Source organism: Sarcophilus harrisii, chromosome 2, assembly GCF_902635505.1.
Source record: "Sarcophilus harrisii chromosome 2, mSarHar1.11, whole genome shotgun sequence".
In the NCBI taxonomy this organism is placed as follows: domain Eukaryota; kingdom Metazoa; phylum Chordata; class Mammalia; order Dasyuromorphia; family Dasyuridae; genus Sarcophilus; species Sarcophilus harrisii.
In genome coordinates this window covers 448,985,384-449,002,068 of record NC_045427.1, presented here as the reverse complement: position 1 = coordinate 449,002,068, position 16,685 = coordinate 448,985,384, and the positions used below count along the sequence as shown (strand labels likewise).

General features: G+C 33.3%; 1 protein-coding gene across 2 annotated transcripts in view; it reads left to right on the top strand.

Annotated features, from left to right (window-relative positions):
* The window catches only part of SCAI (suppressor of cancer cell invasion), a 197,040-nt gene that overhangs the window by 135,494 nt on the left and 44,861 nt on the right, over positions 1 to 16,685 (top strand). For both annotated transcript variants that reach the window (XM_031954294.1, XM_031954293.1), the window contains 5 exons: positions 4,630 to 4,731; positions 5,311 to 5,412; positions 6,881 to 6,959; positions 9,686 to 9,785; positions 14,542 to 14,623. In XM_031954294.1, coding sequence (XP_031810154.1) covers positions 4,630 to 4,731; positions 5,311 to 5,412; positions 6,881 to 6,959; positions 9,686 to 9,785; positions 14,542 to 14,623 — 465 coding nt within the window. The remainder of the gene's footprint in view (positions 1 to 4,629; positions 4,732 to 5,310; positions 5,413 to 6,880; positions 6,960 to 9,685; positions 9,786 to 14,541; positions 14,624 to 16,685) is intronic.

Below are 16,685 nucleotides of genomic sequence, written 5' to 3'. Positions count from 1 at the left end.
GATATTTCAGTATATGTTGACCTGATTCTGCTAAGTACCTCATCAGACAAGACAAAAAACATGGAATGTGTTTCTGGAATTACCTAAAGTCCTAGTAGTTTGCCTCTACAATCTTAAAATGACTAATATTCAGTCTCCCTAATCTCTAAACATTCAAAATCTACTAAGATATTTTTAAGCAGTTAGTATAATTTGGAAATTTATAGTAAAATTATTCCATCCAATCATTTATAATGCCAAAAATTTGTACAAAGTAGAAAAAAGTTTTCCTTGTTTTATCCTTTAGTTTCTATAACTTCAACTTAGCTAGGGCTGAAATGACAAAGTATCTTGCTGGGTTTTTTGTTTGTTTGTTTTAACTTCCTGCTGAAAGCCTAGACTGAGAGTGGGTCTTGCTTATTGGGTCAAAGAGCTTAGTATCAGATTACAGAAAGTTCACAGAAATGGTTCAGGTATAAAACTTCATTATCTTCTCCAACATTCAAAAGTCTTAGGTTTATAACTATATAGCAGTCTTTGTCTTTTGCTTGCCTTTTTCCCCTCAGAAATCTTTCAAGGTAACAGAATTTACAAGCCACAGTGAACATGACAGAAGACAAGCGTTTTCTAAGCATTTTACTAAAACATAAAAATAGTCAAAATGATGAGACAAACACATACCTGCAAGCCTCCTTGTCTTCTACTGAAAATCTAATCTCAAAACTTTAATTTGCTGCAATTAAAAGTCCCTTTTTCAGATCAATTTTTTGACTGATTTGGATTTTTATAATTTTTGGCATAATTTGAGAGTTATTTTTTAATAAATCCTTGCACTCTTGTACAGGAATTTCCCTAAGTGAGATATCAGCTTAACAGTACACTCTTCCTCTGGTCTCAAGCCAAAAGACATTTTTCCAGGGGGCTTTTCACCAGGATGTTACTCCTGGATCCCACAATTTCTTTAAGAGAACTTCCCCAATTGTGTAGAGTTATCCTTATTTCCCTAAAGAAAATTTTCCTACACTGAGGAATCTTACTTTTATTTCCTTAAAGGGAGTTTTCAGAGCTATTTTATCTCCCCAGAAAATTGGAATTGAGCTTCCCCAGGAGTATGGGACATTAGCTTTCCCAATGAGATAGGAGCTTTTTCAGTCTTCCCCAGGAAATAATGTATGGTGTTTGCCTTCCCTAGCAAACAATGAGATTTAATTTAGGTTGGAAAAAATGAAATTGAGGAAGGGGAGGGAGGAAGTCGGACATCTAGAGCAATTCTAGGGAGTTTTTCTGAAACTATTTCCTAGTGATTGAGGTCCTGTTTTTCAGCCCTAGTTGGCTGCACCTAAAATCATGGTGAGTGAAATCCGAAGTATCTGAGGAAACAAAAGTTTGAGGTCCCAAGCATTCTGGTTTATTAAGCATTACATTCCAATTGCATAACAAATTGGAAGCAGGCCCCTAGCTTCACAGTGAATCATAAATATGGAGGAAACAAATTTGTGTGCATTAAAAAACAAGATTAGGTAATCTGTTGAAAGCAGACTGAGCAGGTAGACTTTTCTGGACTATGACACAGGATATCACTAAATTCTTATGATTTGCAAGCAGATGGAATTTATAGGAAAATGAAACTTTGATTTCAAAATGGAGTTAGTTTTACAAGTTGGAATCAATTTGATTCACTTACTACCTAGCTAATCTCCCTCCAGTCTTCTTTACTGGACCTTCATCCAGGTATGTTCATTAATGACAGATTTCTTACAGGATTCTCTTGGATGGTCTTCTCTTCTTCCTCTCCACTATCTTACTTGATCTTCTCAGCTTCCATGGATTGGATTATTATCTCTATGTTAAGATATCTTAGCATCTTCTTATCTTCTTATCCTGCCCTAACCTCTTTGCTGATCTCCAGATTTGAATTTCCAACCGCCTCTTAGATATCTGGAACTGGATATCTCTTAGACTTCTTAAAACTCAATATGTTCAAAATTGAACTAATTTTATTTCTCTCCAAATCCTCCCCTATTTCTAACTTTTTTACTACTGCTGTTAAAAGCATCACCACCCTCCCAATTTCTTTTATTTACAGTTTTGGTGTGATCTTTTACTCTTTTTTGGATGGAGGCCTAAGCATTGGGGGTTAAGTGACTTGGCTAGGGTCACAAAGCTAGTAAATGTTAAGTGTCTGAAGTCAGATTTGAACTCGGGTCTCCCTGAATCAGTTAAAATTTTTTTTAGCTTTTTCTACCATAATCAATTCACTCCCATGCCCTCTGTGTCTATAGAGTCATTCTAACTATCATAATAATGATAAAGTTTTTAGAAGTTACATGTATCTTACCACGTAGAAATGTAAACAGTTTGGTTGTATTGAGTCCCTTATGATTGCTCTTTCATATTTAACTTTTGTTTCTTCTCTTAAATCTTGTGTTTGAAAGTCAGATGTTCTATTCATCTCTGTCTTTTCATTGGGAATGCTTGAAAAGCCTCCTTTTCATTAAATGTTCATTCTCACTTCCCAAAGACGTATACCTAGTTTTTCTGAGTAAATTATTCTTCGTTGTAATCCTAGCTCCTTTACCTTCTGGAATATCATATTCCAAACCCCGTACTTCTTTAACTTTACAGTGACGAAATCTTGTGTGATACTGACTTTGACTCTCCAATATTTGAATTGTTTCTCTTTGACTTCATGTAATGTTTTCTCCTTGATCTGGGAACTTTGAGATTTAGTGATAATATTCCGGAGGGTTTTTTTGGGGGGAGAGGGGGGAAGGTTCTTTCAGAAGGTGATAGGTGAGTTTTTTTTTTCTATTTCTATTTTAGCCACTGGTACTTGAATATCTGGGCAGTTTTTCTTTATAATTTCTTGAAATATGATGCCTCAGCTATTGATCATGGATTTCAGATATCATTCTTAAATTATCTCTCTTTAAATATTTTCTATGTCTCTTGTTTTCCCAGTGAGGTGTTTCCTATTTTCTTTTATTTTTTTCTATTCTTATGTCTTTATTTTATTATTTCTTCATATCTCATTATCTTTTACTTGCCCAATTCTAATTTGTAAGAAATTGCTTTGTTGAACTTTTGTATTTCTTTTTACACTTGTTCAGTTTTGCTTTTTAAGTTCTTTTCATCTGTAAAGTTTTGTGCCTCTTTTATCATTTGGCTAATTCTGTTTTTAAGGTGTTGTTTTGTCAATTATTTTTTGTGCCTCTTTCATTACACTTAATTTTTTAAAAATTTTCTTGCATAACTGTTTTATTCTCAGTTTTTCCTTTGCCACTTATTTGAGTTTTAGAGTAATTTTTTAGCTCTTTCAGGAATTTTTGTTGGACTTGTATACAATTCGCATTTTTTTCTTTGAGACTTTGCGTATAGCTGTTTTGATATCATTGTCTTCTCTTGAGTTTATATCTAGATCTTTGCTGTCATTATGGTAGTTTTTTACAGTCAGGTTCTTTTTTTGGTAGGTTGCTCATTTTTCCAGATTTTCTTGATTTTGAATTTTATGCTTTAGTTAAAATCTGTTTATTTGAATGGGGAGTTGAGCATTATCCCAAGATTCAGACTTTTTTGGTATGCCGTTTTCAGAGAAAATTATGATGTTTTGGAAGTTTTCAGTGCTTCTGTAGTGGTATGATTTGGAGAGGTCACGGCTCTCCAGTTATGTACTATAGTTTTTTCTTAGAAAGGGTCTCAGATTTCCTGTAACCACAATACTAGTGCTCAAGTCCCTTAATCCCTTGTCACCTCCTCTCTCCCTTGGAAATGTAATTTGGGAGTGTTTATATGGAATAGAGTTGCCTTACAGTGCCCTATTCTGTGCTCAGCGCTCGCACAGAGCTTCCTTGTAATTTCCTTCTAAACAGTGTTCCATTCCTCTTAGCATCTCTAGGCTGAGAGCTCCTAAAATTGCTGCTGGGTTGCCATGATGTGTGCTCAGGGCCAGTCCCCAACCTAGTGTCACAGACCTCTCCTTCCAATCTTTTAAGTTACCTTAGACTGGGAAAAAAGTCTTATCCCAACTTTTTGTTGGTTTTACCATTCCAGAAATTCAATTTGAAGCATAATTTTAAAGTTATTTGGAAGGGAATGTCGGGAGAGTCTAGCTTCCTCTATTCTACTATATTTGTTCCTTCTTTCTCTTCTCCATCCCCCCTTCAGTCACTTTCAGGGATTGTTTCTCTTTTCTCTTCCCCCATACTCAGAACTGTTTCCCTCCTTATTTCTATCCTCTAGCTTCCTTCAAGTCTCAGTTAAAATCCTACTGACATTATCAATTTCTCTTAATTCTAATGCCTTACCTTTGTCGATTATTTCCAATTCATACTATATTTAGCTTGTTTGACCATGATTGTTTGCACATTGTCTTTCCTATTATACTTTAAGTTTCTTGAGAGCATTAACTATTTACCTTTTTTTGTATAGTCAGTGCTTAGCACAGTGTCTGATGAAGCAACATTGATTTGCTTTAGTGATTATTTTGGTGGCTTCTTCATAGTTAAGAGAGTTTAAGAAAATGATGTTAAGTAAGTTGACAGTAGCCCTTGTTAACATTTATAATTAAGATCTTTGGTTTACTGAGCTTTGTTTAAGACTATATCTTTTCCTTGACTAATACATTAATATTTTGTCCTATTTCTTTTGTAGGTGAAGTTCAGTGAACTAACTGTTGACATGTTCCGGATGTTGCAGGCCTTAGAACGAGAGCCAATGAATTTAGCTTCACAGATGAACAAACCTGGAATGCAGGTGACAATTTTCTGTAGTTTTTATAGTTTGAGCTGCTTGTACTGTGTATAGAAGGAAATCTGCTTTCTTATAACTCAAGGATTAGTGTACAATAAAAGTAATTCTTCAGAAGATCCAGGTTTTCATTACTGTGGCTGTTTCTTTAATGGATATAGATTGCAACCCCTCTACCACTTGTATAGTTTTCCCTTTTTTTATTGTGATCAAAATATGTTTCAACAAGTGGCCTGTATTCTGGTAATGATACTCTCTTTACATTGGGCTAGGCTCATCCTTAAATGACCCATAATTCCTCCCTGAATTTGTAATCAGAGCTAGAAATGTCAGAACTAAACTCTACTAGAAGTAGCCTTCAAGAACTAGATTCACCTTTATACCATATTCATATTTCAGAGGAGGTCTTCTGTGAAAGGCCTTACTTACACCATAAAAGTTTTTCTTTCATGGACAACATGAGTATATAGGTCCAGTAAAATGGCGTTTGTTATTTAGTGTAATAGAACATATCTGTTACATAAAAAAATTTTAAATTGTCCATTAAAATAAACTAATTTATTTTTTTATTTTGTGTGAATTCAGGAATCTGCTGACAAACCTGCCCGGCGAGAAAACCCTCATAAATATTTGCTGTACAAACCAACCTTTAGCCAGCTATATACATTTTTAGCAGCTTCTTTTAAGGTTTGTATGATTTTGTTTCCTAGTGCTTAGGGGGAAATTGGGTCCTAAAAGAAACATATTAAATATGCCAGTGACAAATTTGGTGAGCCATATTCAAATGAAATACCTACTTTAGACCTTAGAAAATAAGTCTCCTAAGTATCATTATGTAGTATAGAAAGAGCTTGTATTGTGTATTTTCCTGAGAAACTTAATAAATATGTTTTTTCAACAAAGTTATGATGAGCTACCACTGTGCTTATTATAAGTATACGTAACCCCAATACTGTAGGCATAATAATTATTGCTGACACCTCATCAAGCAAAATGGTATCTTGTCATGTATATTTGTCACCTGTCAAGAAGCATCCTAAATATATTTTTGCTTCATTTGTAACAGCTTGGGAGATTAAAGATCTCAGATTTTTTTTTCTCCACCCCTAATTTAGAGGCCTAGGAGGAGAGTTTATCTTTTAGCGCAATAGTTAAGATATATTCTCTATTTTAGGAACAAAATATTTTTGCAACTTAGAAAATCTTGAGTGTTATACTCCTTTACTTTTGAAAAGGATGTATGTATTAGTATCCACTGTATCATTTGTGCAATTATAAAAACCTGCATCTTAAAAATTGTACCCCCTTGTACTCTTCCTTTCTACTTGCTGTGTCTTAGGCTCCTCCTTTATCTACCTCTAACCCTGAATCTGAATTTGTTGTTTAGTAGTTTTTCAGTCATATTCTACTCTTTGTGACCCTATTTAGAATTTTTTTTGACAAAGATACCGGAGGGGTATGCTATTTCCTTCTCCAGCTCATTTTACAGATGAGGAAACTGAGGCAAACAGGGTTAAATGAATTGCCCTGGCCCTGGGTACACAGCTAATAAATATCTGAGGCTGGATTTGAACTTAGAAAGTTAAGTCTTCCTGACTCCACTCTCAGAGCTTTGTCCCTGGCATCACCCAGCTGCCTAAAACTCTGAATTTAGGTATGTAAAAAATACTCATTACTCAGATGTTAGTGTCTAAAGACAATCTTTATAACTTATGATGATATATGTGTACACACACACACACACACACACACACACTCTGATTAATGGTTAGCTTTTTTATTTTTGCGGTGTAGACCATTATGGAAGAAGCAGATATCACTGAATAGAAGTGTGGTCTGGTGATAAGGCCATTAGACCTGAGCTAAAAGATGTGTGTGTGAATCTAGCTCTGCTGTTTAGTAGTTGTGTGATTTAATTGGTGTTCTAACCCTCAGTTTTCTTATTTGTAAAATGAGGGGGTTGGACTAAATGGTTGCTAAATCTCTTGTACATCTAGTATTCTGTGATTAAGCCAACAAAACTAAAATTTCTGCTCTGGTTATCACCACATTGTGTTAGGGGAATTTATTGCTCTTTAATAAATCACAATTTGTTTTTTTTTTTTAAGTGCATTTCTCCTTGTTTATTGTTTTATATATGTGTCTTAAATTCCAGGAGCTGCCAGCCAACAGTGTGCTCCTGATTTACCTGTCAGCCACTGGAGTTTTTCCCACAGGTCGTTCTGATAGTGAAGGTATAATAAAGGAATGCTCCCTGTCATGAGCAGGGCTTGAATTCTCTTTATATTCTGCAAGATGATGGCCTGTGGCCTCCTGACTGTCTCAAAGCTCCTTTCTCAAGAGGCCAATTTACAATTCCATTTTCTTTTGAATGTAATGCTCCTGTAGATCCCCAGCTAATTTTCTTTCCTTAAGTAGTATACACCTATTAATCACATAAAAGAGTTCTAGATTTGAGTCCAAAGACCTATAGATTTGAATTCATGCTCTATTCTTTCTAGCTGTGACCATCTAGTTTCTTTACCTTCCTGGGCCTCAGGTTCCTTCTATAAAATGAACTTGGATAAGATTGTTATCTCTAAAGTGTAGTCTAGCCTTAAATTCTGTTTTTATGAGCCTATTGATTACACATTAAGAGAATACTTCAGCTTTTGCCTAAAGCCCTCTGAATACTGTTGAAGATCCTCAAAAGCTCATTTAACTTGTTGATCTGGACTTCCTAACATGATTCTCTCCTTCATAATCATGTTCCCTGAGCTTCTAGTAGATTAAATGGTTGGGTCTGTGGCTGCAGTGTGACTGAGAATCTTTGTGGAAATCATTATACTTTTATTACTGTGAAAGTTCAAGCCCTTGTCATGATTTTGTTGATTCTGTCCTTCTTTACATTTCTCTCTCTCTCTTTTTTTTAAACCAAGTTGCATATTAGGGTGCTGGTGATAAAACTGAAAACTCTCTGACACAAGTAGAATGGTCAGAATATTTAAATAAGTTGATTTAAGTAATTAAAATGGTTTCTTTGCTGTAAAGAAATTCTATTTCATTTCCTTCCTCTTTTTTAAAACTCATTTCTTTTTTGAAACTTGCATTCCTTTATAATGAAGCATGCTCTGTTCTTCTTCCTTGCATGACTCATAGTCCCTCTTAAAATATTTAAAAGAAAAAAAAATCTCTCTAGTTTTTTGTTGCAGTGATTTGGGGGAGGTTTGGGGGCAGCAGAGGGGAAGAAAAATACAATATGATATTGCATGTCCTATTTTGCATCATTGTATGCTGGTTTGTTTCCTATCTAGCCTAGCCAATTTGACTTTGGGTTCCTCCCTATTTGCCTCTTTAGTCTTAAAACTGGAAGTTTGAAGTGAATCTTTCATTGAAGAAGTAAATTCTGCTTATTTTTACTTTTGAAAGCCTCTGGATAAGCCTCTGGACTCTATACTTTGGCTAGTGTGTGATTTGTAAAACGTTAATTCTTAGAATATTTAACCTTTATAATTTGCTTATTTTTTCTCTTTTTATAATGAAACAACCATATTTTCAGTCATGCTTCACAATAGCTAAATCATTCTGGAAGGTAACTTCCGAAGTATGCTTTATTACATTAAAACTACCTAGTGTTGGATTTACAGGTTCTTTTGTGGAACCTTGTTTTTTTTGTGTTGGGTTACTTCCTGTACTGATGCAGATCTAGCTTAATTTTTTCCTTTAATTTTTACTCATCTATTTCCTCTAGTCCTTCAATGTGTTAAAAGATTTCCTCTGATCATACAGACTTATTAGAATATAGAGAATAACAAAAATAATGATGATTTATAAAGCATTTTTAAAAAAACAACCCTGTAAAATAGAGCATGAAAATATGATCATCGCCATTTTTAAATGAGAAAATTGAGGCCTAAAATGGGGAAGTGATGTGCCCTAAGTCACATGGCTTGAAAGTATCAGAGGCAGTTTGAATAGCACATTTTCTCATAAGCCACATTGTCTTGTGGTAGCATAGTTTGTTTGAAAAATAATACTTCAAAATGTTAAAGTACCAATAGATTTCATTGATAACTTCCGGGTGAAGAAATTTCCTTTACAAATGTAAGTCTGCAACATAGAGTGATAGAGAATTTCCTACAACAGAAATCTCAAACTCACAGCTTGTAAGGCCCAAATCAAATTAAAATGTAATTGGAAAATGGGTAGCAAAATAAATAAAAATACAGTACAACACAGATGATGTTATTTTGTGGTTTTGTAAGTCATTATATGGCCTGCAGAATTTGACTTTGACAGTACTGGTCTACAATCTTGACAGGTTAAATGATTTTCTCAAGGTTATACACATAGGACTTGAATATGGCTTCTTCTTGCTTTGCAAGTCGCTCTCTGTGTACCATGTCATGCTTAACTTAACAAGACACTTGACATAGTACTAGAATTTGTTGCTGTTTTCTTTATATTGAAATATGTATCATTATGAGACTTCCCAAACTTCTAAAATACTTTGGCAATATTTATTCTTAGAGTAAACCTAAAAATAGGTAAAATTTTCCATGGCTTTTTATAAGAGATACAGGAAAATTTCAATTCTTCAGTTATTTTACATAAAATTTAATATATATTGGTTTTAATTTTCATATGAAATGTTAGGATTTTTTTTTCTCTTGGAATTTTAATTATAATGACTCAAGTTCTGCATCACTGTTTTTATTCCCAGTAATGTCATATACTAAGTTTTTTTTGTTTCTCATTATGCCCTATTTTAGAAAAAAATAATGCAAAAAACCTTTATAATGTTGAGATACACACTACATGGAATTATTTAGTTATCATATTATGTTATGTATTAGAAAATGTGTACTTCTTTTTCTCTCCTGAGAGAGAATATATATATTCATTTGTTACTATTTTGTTTGAACCTAAGAAACAGTAATATTCCAATTAATGTCACGTTTCCTTCCCTTTCTTTTTATAGGTCCATATGATTTTGGAGGAGTTCTCACTAATAGTAATCGAGATATCATAAATGGAGATGCCATCCATAAACGAAATCAAACTCATAAAGAAATGCATTGGTAAGAGAGCTGATCTAGCTTCCAGCTATTCTTTGGGGGGGGGGGGGGGGGGGGAGAGGAAAGGAAGAAAACAAGCATTTATAGCACTTGTACAGGACACTATACTACTAAACACTTAACAGAGGATTGCCTAGCTGTATCTGAGGCCCAGAATGTCAGTCCTGTCTTATACTTCTTGTTGAAGTAGAAGATTTCTAGTAACACAGAGATGCAACAGAGCATAGTAAGTATTCATTAAAAAACAAAATTAATCTAGAAATAAGTTAGCTGGACATAAAAACCTAAGAACATAGAATGATAGGAATTAGAACATAGAATACTAGAGCTGTAATGTTACTTTTTAGAGCAATGAAGAGAAAACTGAGGCTCAAAAAGACAGTGATTTCCCTAAGATCACTTAATCAGTGAATGACAGAACCCATTGATTATTCAAGGAAGAAAAAAATTCTTTTGCTCAAACCTATCTGAAACTGAGAGCTTTGGTAATTGATATAACTAGAATTGTAAGTAGATCTCCCTTCACAACAATGTTTGTTCTTGTCCTTTGTCTCTAATGGGATGATATTGAATAGTAAAAGGGCATACCTATATTTGACAGCTAACAAGATGGGACTTTAATGGTATTGGCATAGGAAGAGAAATTCTCTCATCCAAAAGCCAAACTTTGTTCAAGGGATAGAAGAGACATGGTTTAATGAAAAAGACATGGACTTATAATTAGGAAATTTTGAGTCTTCTTTTAGCACTTTTTACCTTGATCCCTTTAGTCAGGAATCACTTTTATTCCTCAGACCTTTCATAACACCTTCTACCTCTTGTGCTCTTATATTATGCTCTGAAATCTAGTTATTCAATATCCTTATTGCATACTAGTATGTGTATAATATCCCATCTTGAGAGATTGAAGGCTAGGAAAGGGTAAGAATTCGATCTTAATTCTGTCTCCTAACTCCTAAAAAGTGTTTGGTTTTTTTCCCCCCAGTTCATTTTTTTTTATTTTTATAGCTTTTTATTGACAAAACATATGCATGGGTAATTTTTCAACACTGACCCTTGCAAAAACTTCTGTTCCAACTTTTCCCCTCCTTTCTTCCACTCCCTTCCCTAGATAGCAGATAGTCCAATACATGTTAAATATGTTTAAGTATATGTTAAATATAATATATGTATACATATTTATACAGTTGTCTTGCTACACAAGAAAAATCGGATTTAGAAAGAAGGTAAAAATAACCCGGGAAGAAAAACAAAAATGCAAGCAAACAGTAACAGAAATAGTGTAATAGTGTAAATAGTGTAGTCCACATTCATTTCCCAGTGTTCTTTCACTGGGTATTGCTAGCTCTGTTCATTACTAATTAATTAGAACTAAAACAGTGTTTTAAGTGAATGAATTTAGCATTCTGTTTTGAGACAAATCATAGTGTCACTTTAGTTTCCTCATTTAAACAATGAAAAAGGTGAATCAGATAATCTCTAAAACCATTTCCAATAATAATATTCTATTAATTTAGAATTACTATTATTCAAAAAGAGAAAAATGGAAATCCTTATTTATATTATCTAGCAACTTGAAAATATGTATAGATTTTTAGCTTTAAAGATTCCATATATTAGAATGAAAATTTGACATTTGACAAAAACAACTGGGAAAACTGGAAAGTAGTCTTGCAGTATAAACCAACATTTCACACCATGATACATGATTTTGATAGTGATATCATAAAAAGGTTAGCAGAGCATGGAACAAATTAACTTTTCAATTCTGTGAATGGGGAATCCATGATCAAATAAGGTAAGAAGTTCACAAAAGTTAAAAATCGATTATTTTGATTACAAAAAATTAAAAAGTTTTTGCACAAAACATAGCCAAAATTAGAAGAAAAGTAGGACATTGTATGATCAAAGAATTAGAGTACAGTATTAAATGCAAAATTAATAATTTTGATTATATTCAATTTAAAAAGTTTTATACAAACCAAATCAATGCAGACAAGATTAAAAGGGAAGCAGAAAACTGGGGGAAAAGAGTTCTGATAAAGGCCTCCTTTCTAAAATATATAGAGAATTGACTCAAATTTATAAGAATACAAGCCATTTGCCTACTGATAATCAAAGGATATGAACAATTTTCAGACGAAGAAATTAAAACTATTTCTGTCATGAAATAATGCTCTAAATCACTATGCAACTCTCAGATTGGCTAAGATGACAGTGAAAGATAATGATAAATGTTGGAGGGGATTTGGGGAAAACTTGGATAGTAAATACATTGTTGGTGGACTTGTGAACTGATCTAACCATTCTGGAGAGCAATTTGGAACTATACTCAAAAAGTTGTCAAACTGTGCATACCCTTTGATCCAGCAATGCCTCTATTGGGCTTGTACCCAAAGAGATCATAAAAAAGGGGAAAGGGCCCACATTTACAAAAATGTTTGTGGCAGCTCTTTTTGAAGTAGCAAGAAACTAGAAGTTGTGTGGATGCCTATTAGTTGGAGAATGGCCGAATAAATTGTGGTATATGAATGTTATGGAATATTATTGTTCTATAAGAAATGATCAGCAGGATGATTTCAGAGAGGCTTGAAAAGATTTACATGAACTGATGCTAAGTGAAGTGAGTAGAACCAGGAGATCCTTTTATATGGCAACATCAATATTATACAATGATCAATTCTGATGGATGTGGCACTTTTCAACATTGAAGTGATTCAGGCAAATTCCAATAGATTTATGATGGAGAGAGCCATTGGCATCCAAAAAAGTTCTAGGGACTGAATGTAGATTACAGCATGTTTTTTTTTTTTTTCACCATTTTTGTAATTGGCTTGCCTTTTGTTTTCTTTCTCTTTTTTTCCTCTTTTTCATCTGATTTTTCTTGGGCAGTCTGATAAATGTAGAAATATATATACATATAGAAGAATTGTACATGTTTAATATATATTGGATTACTCACTGTCTAGGGGAGAAGTGGTAGAAAAGAGGGAGAAAAACTTGTAACACAAGGTTTTGCAGGGTGAATGTTGAAAATTATCTTTGTAAATATTTTGAAAAAAGGCTACAAAAAAAGAAAATATCCTCCACACAAAAAAATTAGAAAACTGAAGGAAAAAATTGTAGCATTCTTTGATAAATGTCTTATTTCTTGAGTATATAGAGAATTGAGACAAATTTATAAAAATAGGAGCCATTCCAAAGTTAATAAATTGTTAAAGGATAAGAACAGACAAGAGTAAAAGAGCAAAACTTTTAATAATCATATGAAAAAATCCTTTAAATAATAACAGTTACAGAAATTCAAGTTAAAATAATTCTGAGTTATTGTATTGCCAAAGAAACTGAGTCAACTTAGAGATTAGAGAGTATTTAATAATTTATTAAATGGGAAAGATTTACTGGGACCAAATGGATCCATGGTTTGGTCCCAGGGCTTCTCCAAGAATCCAGCAAACAATATGAGTTCTCAATGATATATATACACATGGCTCAGACTCAGGGGGTAGAGCAAGGCAGGGGCAGAGTCAGGGTGCTGAGAGCAGGAACGTGACTCTGATAGGATGGGAGACTCTGGAGACAGATGACCTAATGGCGGGAGGAACCCCAGCCATGGGGAGAGGCATCTTGATAAGATGATATCTGACATTCCGATAGCTTGGGATGGGGAGAGGCATTCTGATATTCTAAAATATAAGATCTTTTATCCTTATAAAATATTCTAATAAAGAAGAAGGGAGGTTTTGCAGGACTGAGCTTTGAGCTGATAATTATAAACTGAAGCAGAACAATTAGAGAAACTGAGTCAGGATTGGGTCAGGATAATTAGGGAAACTGAGTCAGGACAATAAAAGAGAACTGTGGCATAACAGTATCACCTGACACCTACAAGATTGATTAACATGATGTAAAAGGGAAATGACAAATGCTGAAGAGCACTGTTAGTGGAACTGTGAACTAGTCCAGCTATTCTAAAGAATACATTTGTAACTCTGCAGAAAGGGTGATAAAATTGCATATTCTTTCTTAAAGTAAAAACTTTATTAAGCCTGTGTTTTAAAAAGAGCAAAGAAAAAGGAAAAGGATCTGTATATTACCAAAAATATGTATACTAGTACTTTTTGTGGTAGCAAAAAAAAAACAAAAACCCAGAAACTTAGGGGATGCTCATCAATGGTGAAACAATGAACAAGTTATACTATGATGCAAAGTGAAGTGAGCCAGAACCAAGAGAAAAGTCTAGAAAGTAACTGTAGTATTAGGAAAATGAATTGTAAAAAACTGTGTAACTCTGATTAATACAGTGATCAACCACAACTTCAAAGGACTTGTGATATAAATTACTATCCACCTCCAGATAGAGAGAGAATTGAAGGGCTACAATGCAGATTCAAACATATTTTCCATTTATCTTTATTGCTTTCTTCCCTCCTCTCTTCCCAGAATGTGGCTGATGCAAAAATGTTTTTCATAATTGTGTATGTATATTGGGTATCCTATTTCTTTCTTAAAGGGCAGAGGAGAGAATTGGGGAGAGAAAAAAAGTGAAAGTGAAAATATCTAAAATAAAAACTGAAAAACATTTAAAAAATTATTGCATTATCTATAATGTTGTTTTATATGTGTGTATATATGTGTGTGTGTGTGTGTGTGTATCAAGAGTTATGTGGGTGTGGGAAAAAGAGGCCCCTTATCTATAAGATCTATAATATTTGATTTGGATGATTGGTCTTATGGAGCTCTGTGTTTCTCTTCTTAGCCTTCATCCTGGAGATCTTTATCCTTTCACCAGAAAACCCCTGTTCATCATTGTGGACTCATCTAATAGTGTTGCATATAAGGTGAGTCTAGAAAGAGCTAGTGATAATATATTAGTCATAAAATTTTAGTCCCAGGATTCTCTTCTTGTTATTGTGTGTTTTGTGTCTTGCTTTATTTTATTTCTTTTACACAGTTTGTATTTAGTCTTTCTTTTCTTTTGAGGTTGTGCATGCTAGTAAGGATCTGGTGCTATGAATAGAAACAAGAAGAAAACTGCATGAATGGACGCTCAGTGGAAAGTAATAAATCCTGCAGGAAAAAAAAATCAAGATTTCCAAGATCTCTGGTGGGAGGTTCATTTATGTTATATATCCTAGGATGTCTGCTTTTCTGGAGGTGGGGGTGTTGGGGGAAATTTTTTTTTTCTAAAAAGAATTTTTTTTACCTCCTGTACATTGTTACTTTTAGTTTTTGAGTTAGTTTGCTGTGCCATATTTTTGCCATAGAACTTATTCAAATTACTGTCCTGATATATGGATGGATGACTATGAATATACATATTAAGGAAATTTTGTCAGTTATAACAATGGGATAATGATGGCAGAAGACTTTGAGTTAAAATTTAAGTCAACTTATACCAATCCTGTAACTGATCTGAGTCTTAGTTTCCTAATGTGTACAATGAGGACGTTGGACTGAACAGTCTTTTTAGTTTCTAGATTCTCTGATCCTGTTGTTTAGGACAATCATTTAGCTTTTTGGAGGCTTAGGTTCCTTATATATAAAATAGGATGTGAATAATAAATAATGGACCTAGAGGAAGGGTTTAGCCCAGGATACTAAAACAAGATCCACTGTGAAATTAATGTTTTAGTTTTTTTTATAAATAAATAAAATTTTTAGGCTATTTATTTTAGCAGTTGAACACTTCATAACTGAATAATTGTTGGGATTCAAACTAGGTAATTCCTAGAAAAATGCCAAGAAAAATTCTGGAATCTACTGCATCTGTTTGGAATTATTTCATTAGTGAAGCTTATGCTCAAAAATATTCAGGGTATGCAGAGCTTCCTCTTTTACCTACTTTCTATTGTATGTTTTAATATTTATGATCACATAAGAGGAATTTGAATTTTCAGATTTATTTCTAGAGAGCAATAGAGACATCTGTTGACTAAGAAGTCTGACCCTAAATACATGTTTTCCATCTGGTTTACATGTTTAGTTTTACCTTTTAGGATTGAACTTTGAATTTTAATGGTGCTTTTGTACTAACCAAGTTTTTAGTACGTACCCTGTTAATAAAATTTCAGGTCTTTCAGTTGCTTGGAAAGTTAGCTATATCTGTATGATTATTTTCAGATTTGGAGTTGTAATTACTCAAGGTTTTTTTTTTAAGAGTGGAAAAGGATGACTGTTAGCTTCTTTTGAGGCAGTTTTTTTTTTTTTTTAAAGAAACTTAACACAATTTAAACAAAGGAATGAGTTGATGTATAATTTTTCAAAAAATAGAATATACCTGTTTCAAGTTGAAAAATGATTTTCTGATGTACAAAAATTCATTTATTTTGTTGTTTTAATCCAGTTTTATGTCATAGTGTTGGACTTTGTAAATTGGAAACACTGAGTTCAAATCCTGTCTCAGTTACTAGCTATATGACCATAGGAAAATCATTGAACTATTCACCCTCAGCTTTCTCATTTATAGAGAAGAGACAATAATAACACCAATGTTACAGGGTTATTGTGATGATCAAATAAGACACATGTAAAACTCCTTGTAAAGTTTAAAGTGTTATATACTAATATATATGTTATGAAGAGTGTAGTACTAGTGATCTATTGCATTATCTTCAGGGATTGTCAATCTTTATGTCTTCAGTATTTTATTTTAAAATTTTTCTCTATTATGAACTTAATAACAAATATGAATATTTTCACATATAAAGGAGAATAGAAAAAATGTCCTTTGTGTAAGTTAAAAAGATAAACGTACAGCAAGCAATTCATTTTTTTTTTTTAAAAAGCACTTAGAACTTATAAACTTTAGTTGAAGTGGTGTGTTATCTTATCTCTCAATGTATTTAGGCAAATGCTGAATGATGATGTGTCAGGAATGCTCTAAAGTATATTCCTTAATTG